The sequence below is a fragment of the Nomia melanderi genome, chromosome 8 (assembly GCF_051020985.1).
Source record: "Nomia melanderi isolate GNS246 chromosome 8, iyNomMela1, whole genome shotgun sequence".
Classification (NCBI taxonomy): Eukaryota; Metazoa; Arthropoda; class Insecta; order Hymenoptera; family Halictidae; genus Nomia; species Nomia melanderi.
The window spans coordinates 11,649,268-11,674,779 of NC_135006.1; the positions used below are offsets into that span (position 1 = coordinate 11,649,268).

Here is a 25,512-nt window from a genome sequence, read left to right on the forward strand (position 1 = left end):
AACGATCGCAAATTCACACTGTCCCCCGAGAGGCAAAAAAGCTTCCGAATTCGTGGCAACGCTTACCCGCGCTCGAATCGGGCCATTAATTAATTTCGTGCCGACGTAACGACGGTAGAAACGAAATTGCGATCGAGTCCGGTAATTCCCGATCTCCGATCACTGTTTACCTATCGAGGATCGCGAGACCGGGCCCGTCGTCTCCGAAATCACGATCGGTCGCTCACGCGACCCAAGTCGGACCGGAAAACGAGCAAAACGAGGAGCTCCTCGCCGAGCCGGGGACCCTGAACGCGAGAGGAAGTGACGTGGCAGGGGGGCGAGGACCAGATTCACCCGAAGAACAGCAACAGCAACAACAACAATAACAACAGCACACAACTGACGCGAATTCGGTTTCGAAAATCGTCCGGGGCCTTTCATTTTATCTTTGAGAGCTCCTAAGTCGTAGGTAGTAATTACCGGTGGCCGCTACCTGGCCCCGGTGAAATAGACCTACCGAACGCACCATTTAATTTTACACCGTAGGATCTTCACGGACGGGCCCCGTTCGGCGGGGCCCCGTGCGCGTGTGTTCGTAAGGGATATTCGCGAACCCGCTCTCGACTATTCGAGGAGAGCCCACCATCGGCCATATATCTCTCTCTTTTCGCGGAGAAGGCCTATACTTAATATTATTTGCTACCCACTCTCAATTCCATCGAGGCTGCTCTCCTCTCGCTCGCTCTTCGGCGGGGCACGTCGATCGACCACAAATTACTGAAATAATTAAAAACTGTTAGGAACGCGCGTGGGAAGTCTCCTCTTATTATTATAAAAAGTCGCCTCTCCCCTTTTCTTGGCCTCTCTGGCCACATTTGGGCCTCACCGATGGGATCAGCGAATTTTTTCAGTCGATATACACCGCTCCGTCTACTATAGACAGAAGGATTCGAATCCAGTCTGAGTTCCTTGTGATTCGAGGTTGGTGGTATTCGCGAGCAGCGAACGTCTTTAATTGAATACTACGAATTCTTCGAGTTGCTGGATATACACCTTGCCTCCTGGAAGTAAGACACAATTCGAATTGAACTCTTCTGAATAGTCCCACCAAGTCAATTGTATCCCAATATCTGAATGTCAGAGTAATTCGAGGATATTACTCTACTAGGAAGAAACAATAGTTAATCCTGGAAAACTCAAGGAAAAAATGTACTCGAGAGACTCGGTGGGGCGCTCGAACCCAAACCTCTCTCGACGAATCTAGCAACTGACAAACTACATTTTAACGAGCTCATCCACTAACCACTTGGATTTTCCTTACTCTCTTAAAAGCTTCTTAAAGGGCTCCTAAATGTTCTTATCCCATAATGATTATGCTTATAATCTTTCCCAGACTACTCAGGAAATATTCAGAGGCTAGCCACTCGAACCGAAACCTACTTGGGACATTCTTCGTCCAGTCTCTACACGCGTCCCAATATATTCCAGCTCCTCCGACCAGCCGGAATAAATTAATTCGATTCGTTTCTTTTCCCTTGACGGCTTCTCGGGAAGCTGGAGACGTCCGGGACTCGTTCCATTCGTTTTTCCCCTCCTCCGTGCAGGCAGGACGCGAGAATTTAGTGCCTTTTCGGTGAAAGTTTTCATCGGGTGGAGAATAATGGACAGCCGAAAGCCGAAATCTCGTACGGATTCCCCTCTTCCGGCGACGTTAATTAAGCGTACGCTTTTAAAGAACGTATCTAGCAGACCCCTAAGAAGAGGGGAAATAGCTTTTTAGCGGCCCGATCGGAGTTTCACTGTTTCATTTAATTTCGAATTAATTAACGATGTGTACTTTTATCTTGGCGCGACGTGGCATTCAGATAGCGAGGGGCATAATAATTTATGCACGCCTATAAAATGTAGTTTACGAGCTACTTAAACGTGTCAGATAATTCTCGTTGGTGAATGAATTTTTTATATTTCCCTTTTTCCCCTTTACCGTGCCGCCTTTTTATTCGATCTCGTGTTATTTATCGCGGTGTTTCTCAACCGATGTAAACAATATTCGGGAACATCCGGCCGGCGTGACGATAATTTAACGAACCGCATTTTCAAATAACTTTCAAACGGTTGCCCACCTGACGCGCCTTACAATTTGTTTAAGAGCCCAATTAATTCTTTTAGATCTGAGTTTCGGACGCTTCGGTGAAAAATGTTCGGCGTTGTTGTTATTTGACTTACAATGGTTACGATACAATTACCATGAGCCTTAAACTCGTGTACTCTAAGTCGGAGTAACTAACGACAGGAAAGAGATATTAATTACAAAATTACTTACCTTGAAGAAATTACAGTTAACTAAAGAACCATTACATATGAATAAATGAATCTCATACATATACTCTTGTGAATCATCGAATTAATAATCAATTATCCCCTTGCACACCGAGTTCCGTTCACGTTTACTTTTCCATAATTCTGTATTCTGTATTGTGCTCTACTAGAAATGTATTTCGAAAGACAATTTAACCATGTCAGTCGATGACTGACGTTACCGAGTAACTTGATAGCAATCGTAACATACAAGACAACCGATGTCGAATGAAAATTTTCAATAAAGTAACTAAGTCGACAATAGTATGATGCAAGGATTGTAACGCCAAATAATTAATAACTCCTGCTTTCTTTTCCTACAAAAGAATAACTACGGAAAAACGGTCAAGATTCTCATGACACTTAACGTGTTAATAGCTTCTTTTCACCAACACGATTAACCCTTTGCGGACGAAGACTTTTTAAAGTACACAAAGCTTGCAACGTGTGAAGCTAAATTATGCATCGAATGCTTAAACAATAGTAACAAAGGGAACTACACACTGATCACTTGCTATTCAAGCAATGAAATCATTCGTTTGCAACTTAGTATTCCAAATATGAAAGTTTCATCTGATCGAAACGTCGACATTCGTCCGCAAACGGTTAAAAATAGTATAAAAACATAATGCAATTAAAAACTGTAGCACTTTCGAATAAATCCACTGTCGAGCCACATTCGTAGGAGCGCAAAGGGTTAAAAAACATTCAGTCCGTTTCCACGTCCGGCGCCGCTTGACAAGAACCAAAGACAGTGAGTCAGTGAGTTGAAAGTCAGCGGGAAAAGGTGGCGGGTGAACAAAAGAAACCCGGGGCCCGGATTCCTGCGTCGATATCCATCCCCCTGTTGGGAGGCGTTGTTCCGGGGATCCCACGGGAGAGAACGCGGCAGAAGAGAGGATACGGTAGGCTCGTTCCTCAGTATGCGTTCCGGGCCGTTCGCGGGGGCCCCGTTTTTTCGCTCGAATGAGTTATTCGTATTAACTGCGCCGCGAGCTTCGACGCCGCGCGGCGAGTACGCGAGGGAGCTAAAGGTGAAGATACACTAGCAGGTAACTTGCGACGTCTTCTTTGGTAGCCACTTGCAGAAGTGTCTGAACTCCCAGGTCATTCGATTCTATTATTCTTACGGCAATTTGTATTTTAGACTCGTTTACGTGTGTCGCGAGTGTAGTGTTGTGGAAATGTTGAGTCTTCGAAGCTTCGAGGTTTATCCTCGAAGGCCGAGCCTTGAAGCTGCAAAATTCAACCTCAAAGGTCTTAAAGGCTTGAACGTTCGAATTTTCTATGCTTTAAGGTTCAAACTAGATGATAAAGTTTTGAAGGCTTGAACGTTCGAATTTTCTATGTTTCAAGGGTCAACCTAAACGGTAGTCTTGAAGGCTTGAACGTTCGAATTTTCTACGCTTCAAGGTTCAAACTAGATGATAAAGTTTTGAAGGCTTACATGTTCGAATTTTCTATGTTTCAAGGTTCAGCCTTAAAGGCTCGGTCTTAAAGGCTTAAACGTTCGAATTTTCTGTGTTTCAAGGTGCAACTTTAAAGGCTCAGTCTTAAAGGCTTGAACGTTCGAATTTTCTACGCTTCAAGGTTCAACCCGAAAAACAAATTGAGAGCTTAGAATCCTATAAACCTCCAGTCTTCAACGCTTCGACCTCAAAAGCGAAATCCTGAAGACGTACATAGTCTTATAAAGCTCCAATCTTCAAAGTTCCAAGACTCAACCTTGAAACCTAACTCCCGAAGCCTCCTAGCTCTACAAACCTCAGTCTCCTTAGCTTCAAAATTCAACCCTAAACGCAGAGTCCTTAATCTTTCAGATCTCAACCCTGCAGCTTCGAAAGCTGAATCTAACCTCAACAATTCAACCATTGAAGATTCCAATCTCCACAGCTCTATGTTCAGCCTTTTAGAGCTACATCTCCTAACGCTTAACCACTTGCCCTATGATTTCTTTCTCAATTCCGCTCAACGGAGACATTCCATTATACATAATTCATCAGAAAAAGAGAAAGACTACTACACTTATTCTGTAACTACATTTGCTCAGGAGCATTACGATATTATTGCGTCCGTCACAAATAAGTCGCTTAACCCTCTGCACTCCAAGAGTTCTACCAAAAGTACCCAGCACACTTTCCAATGAAATATGGTCAATCTTTCTTGAAACTAGCTTCACGAGAAATTGTATATAAATTAAAGAAACGGGCCGTTATTTTAATATTACACGTGTTAATGCATCGTGCGAAACTTGACATCAAATATACTTTACAATTTTCCTGTAGCGAATCGAGTGGCGACTGAAAGGAGCCTATGGAGCGCCACCTGCGTCTTCCGAACCTCTAGAACTCCCATCGACACTAACCGAATTCCCTATTAGACCAAAATGTCGCAAGTTCCTCGCCAGTGTATCTGCACCTTAAGAGTCGAGCCCAGTACGGCTCGCTGCACCTCGGCTATGCGGAAAGGAGAGAGGCGGCCGACCGGCCGGTCGGTCGGTTCTCCCGCGAATCCACGCAGACAGGGTAGCGAGCGCGCGGCTCGTCCTCCCGTGCACGTACACACGGGTCCCCAGTGTCGGTCCCCGGTGTCGGGCCCCGTAACAAGTCACGAACGATGTATACGCGCCGACGGCCACGGTAATGCCCTCTCTCTCTCTCTCTCTCTTTCTCTCTCTTTCTCTCTTTCTCTCTTTCTCCGGCTGCGGGGCCTGAAACGCGCGTAAAACGGCTACGGCCTCCCGTGCACCAGGTGTCCAGAAATCAATCTAGCGACAGACTGTAAGGGCTCCTTTGTTTCTTCCTTCTCGAGAACGATCCGCTCGGTTCTCTTTTTCGTTTTTTGCCGTTGCTGCCTTTTTTCTCCTGCGGAGCCTTGGTGGTCTCCGGGACAGGGCTCACGGGGTGAAATCGACGCTTTTGCGGAGGATCCTTTCACCGTGGGATCTTTGCGCGAGTCTGGGCCCTTGGACACCTCTCGCGTTTTAGCGGTGGGCCTGATACTGAACGTTCTTGGTTTCCTTCGCGTATTAACCCTGTGCGCTCTGATTCCTTTTATAGCATTTGATGCGAATGTTGTTTGCAGTTCGGTAGGAATGGAAAGGAATTCTGCGTTCGTTCTTTGTACGCGTTTACTCTGATAAGTGTGAATTCAGTTTGAAGTTGAAAGAATGGAAGTTTACGATTGCAAGTTTGCCTCGCCGTTCAGGTGTGAAGTCTCGCGAACCGAAATCTCAATTCTTTTTAACCCTGCCGGCCGCACATTTGTCTAGTTAGCTTGCCGACGAGAATCAAGCAGGCTCTACTGCATTTTCAAGAATATTTTGTGACTTTGTAATAGATCGAAACTTTCGTGATTCGAAAGACAGTGTCGAACTAACATGAGCATCCACTTAAAAGAATCGAACAAGACGATCTGGTAAATTGCGAAAAGAGAACAGTGGAAGCAATTGTATCTATAAATAACATCAGTATGTATTTCTATACAAACATCAGAATGATAGAATAGCATCACCGCTGGCGAGAAGTCACGCTACGTGACAGCGGCCGGTAAAGTGTTAAGGCACGCTCCGAGCAACGTCTCATCGTCAGAACGAGATGATCTATCGACGAACAAAGAGGTCGCGAGCAGGATTCTCTCCTCCGCTTTCTTCGAGGATTAACCCGTGTTACCGGTTCCCGTGTAATCGAAAAATAAGGGGGGAAAGGAGGAGCGGGGTTTTAAGGAGATTTCCGTGGGAACACTGAAAAACGTTGGAACGGAGGCGAATGAGAAAAGAAAGGAATCGACGGAAAAGTGATGTCCGCGAACGTTGAAAAATCGAGAGGCGGCCTCTCGAAAGGCGAATATCGGTAAAAGGGTAAAAAGGCAGCGCGGTCCCGTGTACGAAGAGCTTCGAGGCTATCGCGCGGTGGTCGGAGGTAGTTGACACTTTAATGACTGATGCAGCGTGAGCCCCGTTCGTCGTTTTCTTACGCATTTAACCGGTTGCCGCGTTAATGCCTGTTTATATTACGGTACTATCGCGGCGATCGTGCGTGTGTTCACACGGATCGAATACTAAAAATCCACGCCGAGTCGGCCGCTCGGGTTCGTTCCGTTGCCGGTGCTCATCGCGTTTACGCGCGGCTCCCTCGAAAGACTTCCGACAGCCGGATCGACGGTTTCCAATCGTTCCGCGATACGGCTAATAAACGGCGGAACGTCTCGGTTGATCCTTGAATAATTATTCGTCTCGTTGAAACTTTCGTTTCACACTGTTCCGAGCTATTAATACTAAACGTACCGTGACCGGAGAAATGACTGGCCTTAACATTGGAACTGCCAAGCAACGAAAGTGACTTTTTCAAATTCCTCTATAGAAATTGCAAGAGTGCATCTATTGAAACTTTAATCGATTTGCAATTCAGCTTACGTGTTGCTTAATCAATTTCTTTAATCACTTGTCAGAGAAGAATCTGTTGTGTTTCTAATCGTCGCATCACCGAAAGTGACTTTTTGAAATTCTGTTGTTACGCGACAGTTAATATTAAACATCACACTTTATGATTTTAGTGTATCGAATCGGATCGAGAGAGTCGCCTCTCGAATAAGTTAACCCTTTCGATACTTAATCCCTTGAGCTACCATTTCTCTGCACACTTCAAATTCAAGTTGCATTTTATTTCAGTTATTACAACCTCGACGAGTTACTGTGAATTTGCGTTCACTTCCAAGGTTGAATATCAGTAAATTAGAAATTTTACTCGATTTTGAGATTACCACGTGACAACATGCGTTTTGCAAATTGGTTTCTCCCGTTTCGGAGGAAACGTCCCGAAAGGGTCGTTGAAATTCGCAGTTCCGATCTCGCGTGTGGAAATTCGCGAGAAGAATAATCGCGCGCAACGGGGCCGACGTCGCGAGAACAATCGAGCCCGCGCGCGAGTGGTGGCCCACGAAAAAGAAAGAAACGAGCTTTCGCACAATTGACCTAATAACCGTGAAAGCGGGCAACACGGACGGAGTGATTGTTCCGAGGTTGAAAGGTGCGGTTCACGTCGGGAAGAGGTCGCTAATACGGGGTGTCCACCTTTATTACACCTCTCGACAGCTCGGGGAGACGGCAATTATCGCTGGGTGGCGACCGAACACCCCAGCCATGTGGGAAAATGCTGTCTCATGGCCTCGGTGTGGCCGAGCTGCGAGGAAAACGCGCGCCGTTCTCCTGTTAGTCATGCGATTCCAATTTCCGGATCGTGTTCGCCGCGAACGAGTGGGAAATTGAAAAATAATTCGATTACCGCTCTCTTTGAGTCTAATGTGCAGCAAGTAAGGCGTGTTCGCAACTTTCGAAATATTCCTCTGAACTAATACACATATGTTTCGTAAACGTGAGCAATGTAAACAAAGGAGAATTTGTTCGTATTATATACTAATGGTTCTTCCGTTTTAAATAAGAATTTATTCTGTTCTCAAATCAACCTTTCTCCTGTTAGTCGTGCCATTTCCGAGTGTTTATTAGAAACAAATAGAAAATTGAAAAGTAATTCGATATTCCATACCGTATGGAATAATTTATTCTTCGTAAAAAGAAGATGGTTGTCTTCTTCAAACATATTCGCCCGAAGGTTCCCATTTCTGCGGCCCAAGGTGTAAAATTCCTCGAACCGCGCGGGAATATCAGAATATTCAAATAAATTTGATTAGAAACCCGAAGACAAGTAGGCCAGAGTATCAGCAAACATCTTAATTACTCGTTCAAACAACCTAGCATTCCATCCACGAGTTTAACCGTTCACCGTACGCAATCGGTCCAGGCCCAGACATGCTCGCACATTACTTCACTGACATTCTGACGAAGCTTAAACCTGATAATACCGAGATCAAAGAACGATAAACCAAAGACCAACAAATTGAAAGCTGGCCAATTAAAAATCACTGCATCAAATACCACTAAACTTCAGCTTAATCCTGAACGATCAAAAATCTCATCAGGGAACCTAAAGAACTCCATTCTCTCTCCATTTCTCTATCCTCGCCGTAATCCCATACATATTTCCTATCCCCCTGCATTAAAACTCGAACGTTTCCCCGCGTACTCCGTTATCCCAAGCAAGACGAGTACCAAAAGATTCACCGTTAGCCCCGGACAAATCCAAAAACCACAAACCGAGCGATCCAAAAGCCGCTCGGCCGACCCGAAAGCAGACCCGTTATACCAATCTGGGCTCGAAACAAGCCCGAGCAAAAACCGATCGGCGAGTGGAAAGTCGACCGAAAGATCGAGTCGGTAACGCTTCCCGGCGTATTTCCAATTCCGATCGGATCCGCGGCGCAAAAACGCGTCGGCGCCGCGGCCGATCTCGCGTGAGAAAGAGATCTCCGGTTAAAATTCCCGGCTCGTGTCCGCGCACCGATGCCCATCCGTCGCCGGGCCCTAGCCGATCCCAGTTTTCGAAAAGTCCGGTCCCCTTCCGCGTCGGCGCTCGCTTTCAAGCGGGCCCGGCGGGCCGCCCCGAGCGATTTCGCGCGCGCACGTGACCCGACTGCGCAAACCTGCTCCGCGTGGCCCGGACGGAACAGCCGCGTCCTCCGCCCGCCGTTTCCTAGCGTGCCAGCTCCGCTCGGCTCCTTTCGGAAGGAGCGACGACGAGTTACCGAGGGAGCCTGCGGAATAAGTATGCGCACGGCCAATAAAACGGGCGACGCTCGTTACACACGGTCGTCCTTTCTTCCTACGGCACGCTCGCGCGCTGTTATCCGCGTCCACGGAGTAAGGGAACTCGGATTTTAGCGTCTCCCGTAGCGGAGGTTCCCGCGGAGACTCTCCAACGTCTCGCCACCTTTACGAGCCATCGATGGCCGGCGAGACTCAGCGTGCACGCTCGGCACACCACTTGACCAGGACGTAACGCGACGTGCCGTTTTACGGTCACGACAATTCCGTTTCGCCGCCGATGCATGGGCAGCCCCGTAACATCCGGCTACGGTCTTGAATTAGACGCGCACGGTAAGACAGTGGCTAGTTTCATTGTGTACTCAGTTGGCAAAAGATCTTGCCATTGTGTATTATTGGAATACGCGAAGAGTTTTTTGTTTGGTTGACTTTGGCCCGTGTCTCTTCCGATTCGAAAGTTCGAGGTGAGAATTTTAGGTTATGCACGTGACGAGGGGAAGGCAAGATGGCCGTTGGATGAGAGTTTTGGAATGATCGTTTATCCTTCGGCGATCAATCTTTTATGATATCGCGGGGATTAATCTTCGCTGTTTTGCAGCGTAAAGATTAATCTTTACGATACCGTGCACGGGGATTAACGACTTAAGAACAAAGAGCGCGCGCGCGCGCGCGCGCTATACGTGGAAGGAGAATTATAATTGAGTGACTATTCGATAGGTTTCTACGAAGAGGATTTACCTTCCCGCGAGGAGATTGTAAGAAACGTTTAAGCGCGGGTCGGCAAGCGGGTAGCAGCCGGTTATTCGCGCGGAGGTTAATTAATCTCTGAAGCCTTGTCTACATATTTTGTAACGCCCGGTACTCCCGGCCGGGCATTAACAGAAATTGCCTACGTTCGCGGGATTCCCGGAGAATTACCGCTCGCCTCGAAGGCTAAACGTTTACCCGCGGCGCGCATCGGACATCGCCGATGTTCGCCGACTGTTACATAGTGCTCGGTGGTAACGATAATGCGAGGACACGTATCGTTCGCTCGTCCTTTCTTTTCCCTCGGTGCTTTTCACTTCCTTTTTTCAACGGGCATTCCTTTTCTTCGCTCTGTCCACCTTCGAGCGTTCTCTTTCACAGCCGGGACATTCGCTGTGATTTACTAGCGGATTATGACGCCGGTCGCGTATCTCGATGATCGATTCATACTTCTCCGACGCGTCGCGCTAAACGGATTTGGCTGATTAATTAGATAATTCACTGTTGAACGATTTATTACTAACGGAAGGGAATTTATTAAGATACCGTTTCGATCGGGTAGCTACAGCAATAGCTATTTTGGTATAACAAATACGAACGCAACAAAATTTGATAAAATGAGACGCGATGACGGAGAATTTTCATTCTTACTGAATTTCTAATGATTATTTCAATCTTCTGCAGGTTTAGGAATCTGAGTGCCGTATATTATGAGCCTCTAATCACCTTAAAGAGTAGTACACCACTAAGTAGACCAGCCTCTTTAACTCTGTAATTTGTTATTTATACCTAAAGCTGAAGATCCTTTGGTAGCTAGACTAAAGGAAATAAACCCTGAATGACCGGCTTTATCCATTTCCGCCTCATTTTCCTATAACTAACTAAAACTACAAGTGAACACACAACGAAACGTCCCTCTTGTCGACCGCTGGCAAATCAACTCCCAACAGTAGTCAACCAACCTCTCACCTTTCCATAATACGTAGACAGTCTTACATAAAACCTCTCAATCTAAACCATCCTTTAGACCCGATAACACTATTAATCCTTTGCGGACAAGTATCCTTCGAAACATACAAAACCTTCAACATATGGAGCTAAATTACATATCAATTGCTTAATTGATGGAAAAAAAGGAAACTACGTTCTGATCCCTTGCTATTCGACTAATTAACTATGAAATTTGATATTTAATATTGTACCTTCAATAACGCATCAATTTGAGAAACATTGAAATAAAACAGCTTTGTTCCTCAATGCACGTACAATTTCTCTTCGAGTTAGTTTCACAAAATATCGTCTTCACCTCATCGGAAAATGTCCAAACATTTCTAGTGAAAAACTTCCGAGTGCAAAGGGTTAAATCATTTGTTCGCGAATTGGGCCTCCAAGTACGAACATTTCATCTTACCGAAATGCCGACATCCGTCCGCAAAGGGTTAAGTCTCGATGTACTCTCAGTTCGATGAAATATTCTTCAGATATTCTTAACCCTCATCGTACCACGTGTTTTTATAACGAATCGTACCACGATGTAACTCTCAGTCACTTATGAGAATAAAAGGAATGATTAAAACGTTATTGTTTTTATTTATAGGGCCCAAATTTTAAAAAACCAAAAAAACTTTCGGAAATGCAATATGAAATAATCAAAAGATTTAAGTAAAAAGTTCAAAAAGTTGGTTTTCCTATGCTCAACACGAATTTTCTATGTTGAAATGTGACTCAAAGTCACATGATAGACCGACTGGGGTTAACCCCTTGTCCTACAACGAGTTTGACTCATGGTGAAGATTTTCAATATGATTCAACAAATATATGTATTCCTCAGTTCACTTAATTCAAAGTAAATATTATTCCTCTGTAATCAACTGTTATACTTAAAAGGAAATATAGGCATAACATGTGCTTAGAATTTTTCTCTTTTTCCAATAAATTATTAACCGTTTGAATGCTGAGGAGCGCTATAGCGCTCTTCTTATATTGTGCCAAAATTGCAGAGAGCGTGGAAATGCTTCTGTTTATCAGTATCAATTATAATTTTCCTACTATATTCTTCAAGAAATAAATCGAAGTAAATTTATTCGAATAAATGTTATTTTTCTGTAATAACACAATATTTCTGATCTCATTAGATAAGTACTCTTATTAATTTTTTTCCAGACACACCCAATCGCTTTTTTTGGTAAATATCCACAAAAGTTGTTTAGCATCCAAACGGTTAATGACAAAGCAGACGTATCGACCAGAGTTGAGGAATATATCACAGGCCAAGGGGTTAATCTCGATGCAATCTCTATTTTTCGTCGTCGAAATCGGCAGACGAGGAAGCGATTTTGAGCGGACCGGTAGTCTTAGAGTCCCGTCCACCATGAGCAAAACCCGCAGAAGCTCCGAACAACTCTCTCGGTTCACCGGCGAAAATGTCACTCGCGGCACGGGATGTCGGGATTATATAACGTAGCAGGAAGCGCGTCGTGGAAAGCAAAGGCCAGCAGACGATCCTCCGCGCTTTCTACCTTCGATCTTACTCTTACGGTAATTACGGTGGGCCCCGGGTGCGGGGCAGCGCGGACCGTGCCGCGATCGCACGGATTCACCCACACGCACGGACTATCCACGTGCTGGTGATGGCCTGGCCATCGTTCCTCGAATGTACGCAGCACTTACTCTTCAGCGAAAGTCGGGGATCAAGAGGTTTAGAGTTTAGAGGATTTTCTTTCGAGCTGAGGATGGTTTGGAAATATTGAATGTTTCTTGGATAGTTCGATGGAGTGGGATCGTTTCGATTGGTGAGCAAACTTTTTGGACGAGCATTATATAAGACCGTGGACTGTAAACGATGCAGGCCATGCGTAACTAGCAGGTAACGTCTATACGGTGAACGTGATTCAATTTGTCCGAGGTTTCTCGGAGTTACAGGACTTTCGAGATTTCTGGTGCTTAAATTTGTAAGGTTCTTGGAAGTTTCAAGAGTTCGTAGGTTCTCCTGGTCTGAAAGACTTGCTTCGAGGCTTCGAAGTTCGCTGAATTTTTGAAATTTGCGAAATTTCGGCGACCTTTGAGACTTCTGTGAATTCCAAGCTTTCGAAGACCTAAGGAGTTTTCGAGGTTCTCTGGGGTTGAAGAGTTTTGCAGTTTGCGAGACTCGGGAAACTTTCGAAACTTTCAGGACTTTTAAAACTTTCAAAAATTTCAAAACTTTGAATACTCTCAAATCTCTCAAAACTTTCAAAACTCTCAAGAGTCTTAAGACTCGCAACTTCCAAGACTTCCAGGACTTTCTGGACTTCAACACTTTCAACAGTTTCAAGATTCTCAAGGGTTTTCTGCCTCGAGGTTCCGTCGAAGCGGCTCGAAATTCGAAAATGTTCGAACCGCTTGGAAACATTCGAGAGAAAGATAGAGTATCGGGCGCCCATCGGTAACACGTGTTCCCCCTCCGATGCAACGGCGGTCGCGTCGGCCGATGCATTCGAATCCGATAGGTGTAGGTGAAGTGTACGTAGCCCGTGGGGTTTCGTAACGGACGATGAAAGGAAGACTCTCGATCCAGCGTCGAAAGCAGACGATTTCGAGCGGCGTTCTCGCTTTTATTATTAATCGGACGGTTCGCCGGGTGAAATAAATCCGCGGGTACTGCACGGTAGACGGGCAATATATTTCCTCCGGCGAAAAGCCTTCAACGGTCGGGGAGAAATTTTTTGACCTGAATTCAATGAACACTGTCGGCAGTTCTATTGAGGTTGTCCAGAAAATATTGAGCAGCTTGTTCTCCCGTTTCATTCCTATTTTTATATAGTAGCACGAGGCCAGAACTGGTAGCATCTTGGCAATGAATTATTAATAAATTTCAGTGGACACTGTATTAACAGTAGAACTAGCGACAGTTTAATATGATTAATACATAACCGTTATAAACATTCTAACAATGTATACGTTTCTGTTTTTTCATATACTCATATAGTATTCATTTTAAAATCATCGCAGACATTTAACGCTGTTAAGGTAATCTTTACGAAATGAAAAAATTGGGGCCCGCCATTTTGATGTATACGGTGGCCCTAGTGTTAAACGATAAAGTGTAGAATAAATGTTTCCTTTCTGACATGATCGAATTAATCGAATCGAGAATTCTATCAGTCGGTCTTTGTTAATTTTAGAATGATTGAATAGCATGGTTCTACCAGTAGCTATAATTTGAATATGAAACAAAATTATTTCACTGTTGCGGGGTTATGATTTTGTAAAGTTTGCGATTAAATCGAATACCGCAGTTTTTCAGGCTTCCGCCTGTTCTCGATTCCGATTCAGGACGAACCTGCAATGTTCGTCCCCACGAAACCACGCGAGAGAATTACGATTACATAAACGGCTTAATTCAATTATTACTGAAGTAGACGTTTATTTAATTTAATCCGCCGGGAGTTAAAGCTTCCGTGGCCACGGCGATAAATTATTCGCGGCCTGAAGAAGGAAATGTTAAAGTTCGCACGGGGCATTTGCTCGGATGATTTACGTACAACCATAAAGTTCTTTGTCCGAGCGGAAAAGAATGAAACCAATAAAATTTTTGCGCCGATGTCGAAACCCCGCGCGCGATCGAGCGATCAGTCAGGGGCTAGCGGTGTATCGTTCGCCGTGATGCGGTTCATAGTGTTACCAGCGAAAAATTGCCAAAAGTGAGCTGATATTTTCTGCGTGGGGAGATATTTGTTTCTTTTACAGAACAAATCCTAAGTACTCTACATTTTTCGGGTTTGCATTGATTGAGGTAAAACTTGTTCTGAGGGACTTGTGCAGAATGTGACACATTACTGCGATTCTTAGTAAATGAGTAAATGAGTAAATGAGTAAATGAGTAAATGAGTAAATGAGTAAATGAGTAAATGAGTAAATGAGTAAATGAGTAAATGAGTAAATGAGTATATGAGTAAATGAGTAAATGAGTAAATGAGTAAATGAGTAAATGAGTAAATGAATAAATGAGTAAATGAGTAAATGAGTAAATGAGTAAATGAGTAAATGAATAAATGAGTTAATGAGTAAATGAGTAAATGAGTAAATGAGTAAATGAGTAAATGAGTGAGTGAACGAGTGAGTGAGCGAGTGAGTGAATGAGAGAATGAGTAAATGAGTAGATTAGTAAATTAGTAAATTATTAAATCAGTAAGTCAATAAATCAGTAAATCAGTAAATCAATAGATCAGTAAATTAATAGCTTATCAAATTAGTGCATTATTAAAGTAGTAGCTTGATCAACCAGTAACTCAGTGAATTAGTAACTTACTAAATTAATACATTCTCAGTAGCAGAGGCACTCAATTGCCTTCAATTCTAGTTCAAACAATAACCGATACATTCATATATCACCTCATTCAATACCAACATCACCGAGCACTCATTTCAACATTACTCTCAAGTCTTTCCGCGCAACCTCGCCAACAAATTCCCGAAATCCCACGAGAAACACTGATACCGAGCCAATCTCTAATTCCCAGCCATTTGACAATCTGAAATCAGTCCCCGACTAATCCTCAGCCGCGAGTTTTCTCACCGATTCGGTCAGGGAAGTGTATGCACGGCCTCTCCGCGGTTCGACGTCGAAAGGTGAGGCAATCTGAACGCGCATGCACACGCGAGGCGGTAAATTTCAATCATCGTGCGTATAATACAGTGATCAACGGGCTCTTCGGGAAATTGGCAATTCCGTGACGAAACCGCTCGATTTCTTTCACCGAATCGCGGCTAGACGGTGCCGCCGGCTGCGGGCCCGTAACGGACACACTCGAGAGAGGGCCTTTCGCCTCCCGTTCCACGGGTCCCGTCCAGTTCCTGCGTTTTCACGAGGCCGGCTGGAAAATCCCGCTGTTTTATTATGCCCATTAGAAAGAGCCGGCCGGGATCGTGCTGTTTAACGAACCACGGGCCTGTAACGAACCCGATAAATTCCATTTCGATTCCATTCCGTCTCGTACGCCCGGCTGACACCGCGCCGGGGATCTGTGTAAACAGAATTCGATACAATTTAACAGCCCGCGCGAACGACTCGGATCGAATCGATCGGCAAACGTAATCGGAGATCGATTCTCCCCGAGGAAAGGAAACTATAAAAATTTCTATTTACTCGCGCGCCATGTTAGCATCGTGAGAAGATCGCTCGACGAATGAATGGAGACGCTTTGCTTTTCTCTGGGGATAGGAGAAATGCCATTTGAAAACTGAAGTTGAGAACGGAATGTGATCGAAGCGGCTGCGGTATTGAACGCGATCTGTTGCAATGATTCTGTGCGTATAAAATGTAAATTACTGAGGCAACCGTAAGGTGAATTAAGACCCACCAATCGGCCAATTGGAAGACTCTGAGAGGTTTAACACTAGAACTACCAAGCAGTCAAACTGACGTTTCGAGATTTGTCTATAGAATCTTCAAGAGTGTCTATTGAAACTTCAATTGATATGTAATTCAGTTTGCGCATTGCTAAACGAATTTCTGTAGTTTAAAATAGTTATTAACGTAAAAATAGTTTTAAAATTGGTATTAATGTTATACGTATTACATACTTAACTACTGATTAATAAGCTAATGTTAAATACTAATTATCAGATGCTATTAAATAAGACATACCAGATAAACAAACATACTGAATACTATGGAGTACTAATAATATTTTGAATTATTGATGCGCAGGCGACGAACGCGAGCGGATTCTTCGAGGTGCAGATCCTCTCGCTGACGAACAACAGGGGCACCCTGGTGGACGGCAGGTGTTGCGGCGGGGGAGGCGATGGCGGAGGAAAAGGAGGATTACCACCCTGCACGACACCGTGTTCCACGGCCTTCTGGCTGTGCTTGAAAGAGTATCAATCGAACGTCACTGCCATCGGCTCGTGTAGTTTCGGCAACGTATCTAGTCACGCTCTCGGCCAGAACACCTTCACCCTCACCGAACCCGTCACCCTGCAACTTCATTTCACGTTTCGATGGACGGTGAGTAGACGAACAACCCCTCTATAAGGCTGCGTTTACACCGATCGAACGAATGCTCCAAGTTCGAACAAGGATTCGCTCATTTTCGATGAATGATCCATTGACGAACGTTCACTGGATAATATTTATACAAAAATCACCGAAACAATGAAAGATAGGATAATCTATCCTCTTTCCAACTATCTCAACACTATTTCTATCTGAAATTTTAATTGGAAATTATTTTCCTAGTTTAGTCGTGTTTTTCATTGAATATTCGACTGTTTCAAGAAAGATTATAACGTTCACCGTAGGTAACGTCGAAAATTCAATTGAGGAAGAACGACTAAACTGAGAAAATAGTTTGAAATTTCATAAGTTCTTTGACACCTTCGATAGAAATAGTGTTAACAGATTTTATTTCAAAGTCTGTTCAGCTGTTTTCAACATCTTTTAAATAATCTTAATACCTTTCATTTCGATATCCTCCATTTTACAAAACCTTTCAAACTATTTGAAACTGCTTTTACACCGTTTATGTGAACATTCGCTCGCAACCGGCAGTTCGTCAGAACAGGTTCCTAATGAGCAATTAATCCTACCGGTATAAACGCGGCATAACGCTTCTCAGGTTAACTCTCAGATTTCATGGTTCACGCAAAAACATTCAGCGGCGAATTCGTCATAAAATAAATCTTCCCGTCGACGCCTCGCATCCGAGGAGAGCATTTCCGTCGACGGCACGCTATGAATCAATTAATTCGTCGAATCAACGGAAACCGGACGAGAAACTCCCGGTCCTCCAGCGGATTCTTATTACACGGGAATGTTAATTGATACGCGAACGAGGCGTGTAGCCGGCGAAATTAATTATCTCTTCGTGGAATCGTCTCCGAAGGCTCTGTCGCCGCGAGGGGAGAAAGAAAGGGTGGAATTTGTACGAATGATTCCCGGATGAATCACCGGTCCCGGACAGGTTCCCCGAACTGCCGAGGATTCAACGGCGGCCCGAGGAAATATTTATCCACCATTACGTTTTGAACAAACACGCGGTCGTTCCTTTCTCGCCGCGCTCGCCGGGATCATCGTAAACGGCGTTAATGATATTTTCTCAGCCAGCGAGGACGCGTTTCGAAATACACGCGTGAAACGCGGCGACTCCTCGCGGAAAGAGATTCGCACCGAGCATTGCGCAACCGTCGAAACGACGGCAACGACGGTCTCGTAATTAATTTCAACGAGGTCCTCGTGAGGCCAGTTAGACGACAAAATGGCCCGGAGAATTCTAGCGTCGTCCCCCTTTTCCCGTTAAACCTTGGACGCGGTCCTCGTTAATGATTACAATCCTTGACTCCGTTAACCTCTTAAGAAGATATCTTGGAAGTCTTGAAAAAGTTTTAACATTCCTTTTTTGATCCAAGCGTAAGGAAAGAACTTTGTTGACTAAAATTAGTTGTCTAACTAGAAGTAACGTTTTAACGATACAAATTTCAATGCATTTCGCGTTTACTTCAACCCTTTGCATTCGAAAGCTTTTCATTGGAAATATTCAATCTTTCCCGTTATATAAACGACACTCTTTGAAACTGAACGTACGTAAATTAGGAAACAAAGGTGCTTCATTTTAATATTTAACATGTTCATACGTTATACGGAGCATAATAGTAGCTTATTATTACAGGTATAGTTCAAATCTATCGAACATGTAAAATGCATAAAGTAGTATACCCTTGAAGTCATTTTTACTATTCTTGCAATTTTTCCATATCCAAAAGTCTTTCTATTATTCCCTAATACCAAACCCAGCTCTAACGAAACATATTTCAAATACATGAAGCTAAGAGTCAATGAAACGCTTTAATGATAAAATATTTAAAAATTTCGAAAAGTGCAGTTAATGGATTTTCCAATGAGCTCAATTCTCTCCAATGTACAAAGTACAAACAACAAAACAAGTACAATTCCTTCCTACCTTTTCCAAAAACCTTTGCTCCTCACCCAGAAAAAGACCATTCCAGAATCATGTTCTACAAGATGCGAGATTGCAGCTCGAGCAGTGCATCTCCATTCTCGAAATCATGGAAACTCAGTCGACTGGATCCCCGTTGCAGTGTTCCGTAAAAAATACTCCCGGTTCGGGGCTCTCGCTGGAAAAGACGTTTTTACGGACAGCATTGTATCGCGGCGGCAATCGCGGATCTCCCGATTCCTTTGTCGACTCCTCCGGCGAGAGAGCCATCGAATATCCAAAGGATTTCCGGTCTGTTGCTCCTCTATCCGCGGAGTCGTTACGCAGAATTCCAGTTTGGTTCCAGTCGCTTGGCAACGCCGACCGCGGCTCTGTTCCTCTAGCTCTCCTCTTCTATCGCGCCGCGGCCACGAAATTCTCGTTCGACTCCGGTGGATTTACAAATCGCGGTGTCGTAAAGCAAAGATTGAGGCTGCCCGCGCTGCTCCACCGATCCGAGGGGAATCCGCGGCGCGGAAACGCGCGTCGAGTTTCAAATCCACCCTTGCGAGCGTCTGATCTGGCTCGGCGGGCATCGCGCTGCGACACGGGGCGGATCACTTGTGCGGTTTGATCACGAAACCACGGGGGTGGTAGGCTGATAAGTGAATTACCGCCCCCAGTTTTTCCGGGTTTCATTCGGAAAGAGATAGTCCGGCCATTGGGTAACGTTAGATGATTATCCCGCTGCTCGAGAAACATTACAAAATTCTTTCCCGCTCCTGATTCATCGCTTCAGCACTTCTATTCCATTACTACCGCAGAGAAGATCCGATTCCCCTCGACCCACCCCATAAATAAACCCTAACACGATCAAACTCGCCCAAAGAGCACTGACAGGACAATCGAGAAACGGTCTCCAACGCTCGTTTCACGGTAGCACCGGTCGTCCCTCGATTATTGCTGGGCCTGAAGAGGCCCTCGAGCGGGCATACTCGAAGCACGCTGCCACAATATATCTTCGACTAATTAAAAAGCCGCGCGTCCTCGAGTAGGGCCGAGAGGAAGCAGCTCGGAGGCATACTTGTCCCACCCGCGTGACGTGTCACCGGGCCCGCGTGGAGCCGCGCGATTACGCCGCGCCGGGACGAACAATTTCGAGGGGACCCTCTCGACAGCGCCACGACGACGACGACGTGTTTCCTCGCGTTCGCGCTGGGGCCGGTGGACGACGGGCAGTGCACGTCGAGGGCCCTCGTTCGCCGCGTAACGGGCCGAGGAATCGTAAAGGGCCTTCGGGCCCGGATTATTTGAAGAGCGCCGCGTTGTTTGTATATTTCATAACTCGCTCGCGAGGCTCTAAGAGGGCGAGCCGTGGCTGGGGTCCGTTCGAAGGGCGCGGGCCCCTCTCGACGGCCCACCGGGGGCATAAACAGAGGCCCTTAAATCGCTTCCTTTCCGTGAAGGATCTTTCTCCAGTTGTTTCCTCTCCACCGGTGGCTTTCCTTCCACCCTCCGCCCCTTTTTTCCCTCTTATTGTCCGTCGTGGTCCGTCGACGTCGTCGTCGTGTTTCTTGCCCCGGGTTTTTCCCCTGCGCCTCCTGCGGCGGACGTTTAGCGCTGCCCGAGCTAACTCAATTATGGTCGCGCGAGTTGTGAAAAAAACATCTATGGAAGGCAAACGGACCGTGTGTGCCGCTCGGTTTTCGAGGGGATGTTAAACGGACGATGAATTTCTTTTTGTGCGGTGCAGCGGCGCTCTTGCGGGCGAAACTTACTTGTGACTTTGTGCGCGACATTGAAGATATTAACGGTCCTCGTGAAATGGTAGTGTGTAATGAGGATAGGTGTGCTAGTGGTAACCGTAGCGATGATGATAGCGATAGTGACGTTAGCGGCGACATTAGTAATTAGACTGCGGATTTTTATGCATTCGTGGGAAATTTGGAAGTGCAAGATTGCATAGAATGCACATGATACGAGAAGTATATAAAATATCTGAAGTTTACTTTTCGTGACATTTGTTAGGAAAAACCATTTTCCATTGTAATTCTCCTTCTCTAATTACTAATTTGGAATTGCAAGATTGCAAAGAATGCACATGATACGAGAAATATATAAAATATCTGAAGTTTACTTTTCGTGACATTTGTTAGGGGAAACCATTTTCCATTGTACTTCTTTTCTAAACGTTCTTGAAAACTTGAATTTGCATAAAGATCCGCAGTCTAATAATAGCAGTAATAATACTAATAGTAGTACGTAGCGACGATAATAAAAGATTTATCACCGATTGCTCCGCGATATATACTACAATTTCCAATAGTAAGAGGAAGAAGAAATATTACGCTATAGTATTAGTTCGCCAGTAGTTCCGAAATGGCGTTCCATCGCGGTATCGATGTTGGCAAGACGAAACAGTGGGGTAGACGTACGAGATGAAAGCCGCGGTCGGGGATCCGTAATAACTATCAGATGATTTTTCGCTGCGCCCCTCGAAAAACGGTACCCCGGCTGACTTTCATCACCTCGCCTCGGATAATTCCGCTATTACCCGTCTCCGGTGATTGAATACGGTACACATAATCTCTTCCGAGAGCGCGGACAACGCGAGCGGCTCTAGCGGAGCGTGCCGCCTGCATTTAGTTGGGAATCGTCTTCCCGCGGCGCGGATATTCCCATCGGAGCTCTCGATATGCTAACGGAAGCGTTCGCCTCGATAAACCGTGAGCCGAGTCGGAATCGGTTACGCGAGATTCTCAGACGTGGGTTCCGTTTCTCGAACGGCCCGAGGGTTATTTCTTTACTGTTTGTTTCGTTCGTTTTTCTTCTTACCGAGTAAACGGAATTGATCTTTCGATGACACTGGTTACTCTAAACCAGAGCTGGCCAACCTTTGCATCCAGTACGCGAATTTTGTTCACAGACAAGTTCAGGTGCGTCGTATTCAAACACCTCTTCCACCTTCTTACGTTTACGGTTGAGCCAGGAAAATAGGGACAGGAGCAGGATCTGCTTCGCTTAGAGGAGGAAAAGGAATAACTCAGTCTCGCGATTAAATTAATTAATTTACGCGAGTTCAAATGGCACGCATTTATTGAAGCACTTAAAAAGAATAAGTAGACGCAAGGATGCAATCCACTTGTAATCATCCAATGTGCCACGTTCCGCGCATGCGCCACGGTTTGGCCACCTCTGCTCTAGATCATTAACCATTTGCACTTGAGAAGTGAATTTCAGTACCATCCGATTTGATGTAACGAAATCATAAAGTCTTACTGCCACGTCACCGATTTAGAGCTTCCAAATTGCTTGACGATAGTTATAATTTGACAGATCGCTGATGTCGAACGGGAATATTTGGTAAATTACTAGATAACAGTGTAACGGAAGCGTTGCGATACCGAATAATAAGTAACTGTTCCTCTTTATGTTTGTTAAAAAGGAATAAGCGATTGATAAAACTGTGAAGGTTTTCGTGGCAGTCAACGTGTGAAGCTTCTTATAATTAATGAATATGTGAAATATTGAAATGACTTTGTTTCTTAACTTATGTATATCCATTATTCAATTCGTTTTAAAGAATGTCTTTTATAACTGATTGGAAACTGTTGAGTATTTCTAATGCAAGGCTTCCGAGTGTAGAGGGTTAATATGTCGGCAAATGAGAATTTTGGATTACTCGGTTAAAATAAAATCGTAGCTTATTAATATCTGGTTAATACGATACCCTGGATTTCTAGACTTTCGTTGAAAGAAAATCCTAGGCGACTCATATCTCGAGAAAATTTAATTCTAAATTACTAACCTTTGATTAATAAACCGATCGTTAATCTCTCGTCAGAATAAATCTCTAGATTACTAATCTCTGATTAATAACACTCCAGATTGTTAATCTCACGTCAAGATAAAAATCGTAAATTACTTGTCTCTCATTAAAATAAACTCCGACGTTAATAATCTCTGGTGAAAATAAAATCCTATACCGCTAATCTCTCATTACAATAAAATCCTGTTCGGCCATCCGCGGTTGCGGTCGCACAATAAATTTTTGCAAATTAGCACAATCGACGTTTCATTGTCGAAAGTTACCGGCACCGTTGAGTTAACGGTGAGTCGTAAAAATTGAAAAGCAATCGGAAGAGGAACGCATTCGCTTCGAGAATGTCGGTTTGTTATTTACCGATGGCCTCGAGATAATGGAGATGCGCCTGAGATTCTAAACAGTAGGAAGAAATGATTTGTTCCGAAGATACTTTCACTTCGCGTTCGCAACGTGAATTACAGTCCATCCGTGTACGTTCGGATGAGTTAAGGTTGAATTTAACGGCGGTCTCTTGGCTGTACATATTTTATTACACTGTTTGCATGCGGCCAGTTTTCGTTAATTAATTGTTAAGCGTCGAAAGTCGTTCGCGCGAATTGAAAATTCAACGTGAACGCGACCCGATGTACTCGAGTGTTGCGGGGAATGTAATAATATTAAAAAATACACGGTGTATCAATTAACACGTGTTATCTGCCAACACGATCGGGCCATCAGCGTCTTTCACGGTGAAATACAATCTCATAATATTAATAAATTTCCATCGTAATCCGCCGACATTACGATCTCGTAATTTTATGATGTAAGAAGCTGCGCGGGTCCCTTAATTAACCCAGAAAGAAAACATCGCTCGGCAAAGATTTAACGACACACCGGTACACCGAATAATTCGCATGATCACCGAATAATTCATACAATCATCTTCGCCATTTTCATTACGTCCCTCGGCAAAAAGCGCGCGCGCGGAAAAAGAACAAATTATCCTCCTTCGTTAATCACGGATCCTGTTCCTGAACTTCTCATCAGAGCGTGTGCACGCATCTTTCTCCGCCAATAATTACCACAGTGGTTCCCAAACATTGTACCCGAAGTCCGTTCACGAAAACAATAATCTTTAGGTTTTTATGCGATCATTAACGAAAAGCTGATGTAATTCATTTCTTAGACATTATTCGTACATACCGAAATCTCGATGATTCAATGAATATATTAAACCATGCTTCTTAATTTCTCAAAATTCAAGAAAAACCATGAACCCACCGGTAAAATCTCTATAAAAAAAGCACTCTCGGTAAACGTACATTAACTTTTGCAGACGAACATCAACATTTCGAAATGATTCGTATTTGGAACAAGTCACAAATGATTTAATTACTGAAACAACAAAAGATCGGTACGTAGTTCCATCTTCGTTTAAGCAACCAGCACGTAATTTTGCTTCAACTGCCTTTTGTACCTTTGCTTCGATAATTGAGCAACTGATTCGAATAGTTCATATTCAATAAAATATGACGACTGGTAATGAGCTTCTGGGAGTTTTTTGATAATTGCTTGTGATACGTGGTACTGTTAAATGTAACAGTTAACGCGAGTTCCTTCGACACTTGCGAGTTTTAAGGAACACTAGAACTATTACGTTGTCCGAAAAGACCGCTTCCCAATTTCTTCTTTTAGAACGACTGCAGAGGTACTGTTTATTTCAAAGAATCTTCGTCCGCGAAGGGTTAAAACATCCAAATTGAAAATTCAGAGGCAAACCAGAATCCCGTTGCATCACGGCCCACGTTCAAACCCTCGAAGCGTCGGATCACCGAAAGAAGACACGAAAGAATACTCGCAACGCGTTGCCCACACGTCCCGTTCCGAGCAAGTGGAAAAAAGGAAAAGGCGAAAAAGGAAAAACGCCTCGCGTAATCGTCCTTCGACTTTCTCCGTTTGCAATTTCAATAGCTCCGGCGTAAAGAGCCGCACGCGGGGAGAGGGATAACCGCCTTTTCAGCAGTAGCATAATGGCACAGGAAACGATCCGGCGAGATGAGAGTAGCGGCGGCGACGGGCATTTGCACAATCCCGTTCTATGTGTGCCTTCATAGGGACGATACGTTTCTTTCCTTTCCTCGGCCACGTGTGTGTCATCTCTCTCTCTCTCTCACTCTCTCTCTCTCTCCCTCACCTCCTCCTCTTCCTCCTCCTTTTCTCTTCCTCCCCCTTTATTCCCCCTCCATATCTACCTGGGCGCATCTTGCTCTTACCATGGAACACACCATCGCGTATAAATACATTCGCTCGGTGTTCCTCGGGGCATCTTTGTCTTCGTTTCTGGGCCCGATAATTTTCCCGCTCTTTCTCATCGCGAGGCTTCTTCGCCCGTTTCCAATATGGCCGCCCCGTCGCGTCGCCGTGAAAGCCCACCGCTGCTGCAACGTGTCTCGCGTGCATAGTCGCGCGGACACGGAAAAAGAATAGAGCTCGTGTGGGAAAATTAGTTGGAAATATATGTGACGCGAAATTTCATTGTAAGGAGCTGTTTTTTTGACACGGTCTCTTTTGGAAATATGTTTATTCGAAGGCTACGCAGTTTTATAAGAGAATTTAATGCGATTCCCTCGAAGACGACGCATCCTGTGAAATAATATTATTCTCCTTTTACGTAGCTTTTTACGTGCAATCGCGGATCTAATCGAAGATAATCGTCAAACGCGGTTATCTCGGAAACGAGGCGTCGTGCGAAGAGACATTATTCTACTTTGTACTTTGTTTCTCACGTAGAGTTCTCCAACGGTAATCCAATACGGACGGACTTTCAAACGCGATTATCTCGAACACGAGGCGTCATATGAAAAACTGTTACCCCATATATTCTGCTTAGTTTTATGTGTAAAATAATTCCCTGTTCTAGATTTAACCCAGGCACACTGTCGAAGGCGATTATTTCGAAAATGAACTGTCATTTGAACGTTTCTTACGCAAGATAATTCTCCTCCTCTGCCATGATTTCGAAAACACCCTGTATGGATAGAGAC

The 25,512-nt window shown here is 44.5% G+C and overlaps 1 protein-coding gene and 1 long non-coding RNA gene across 2 annotated transcripts in view; one reads left to right on the forward strand and one right to left on the reverse strand.

Moving 5' to 3' along the window:
• The window catches only part of Ser (protein serrate), a 78,201-nt gene that overhangs the window by 16,882 nt on the left and 35,807 nt on the right, over positions 1–25,512 (forward strand). The window contains exon 2 of the mRNA XM_031977685.2: positions 16,437–16,736. Within this exon, the coding sequence (XP_031833545.1) occupies positions 16,437–16,736 (300 nt within the window). The remainder of the gene's footprint in view (positions 1–16,436; positions 16,737–25,512) is intronic.
• On the reverse strand, positions 582–19,270 carry LOC143174781 (uncharacterized). Its single transcript, XR_012999116.1, has 3 exons — positions 18,688–19,270; positions 869–1,043; positions 582–759 (listed from the first exon to the last, which is right to left on the reverse strand). It is a non-coding gene; the product is annotated as an uncharacterized LOC143174781 (long non-coding RNA).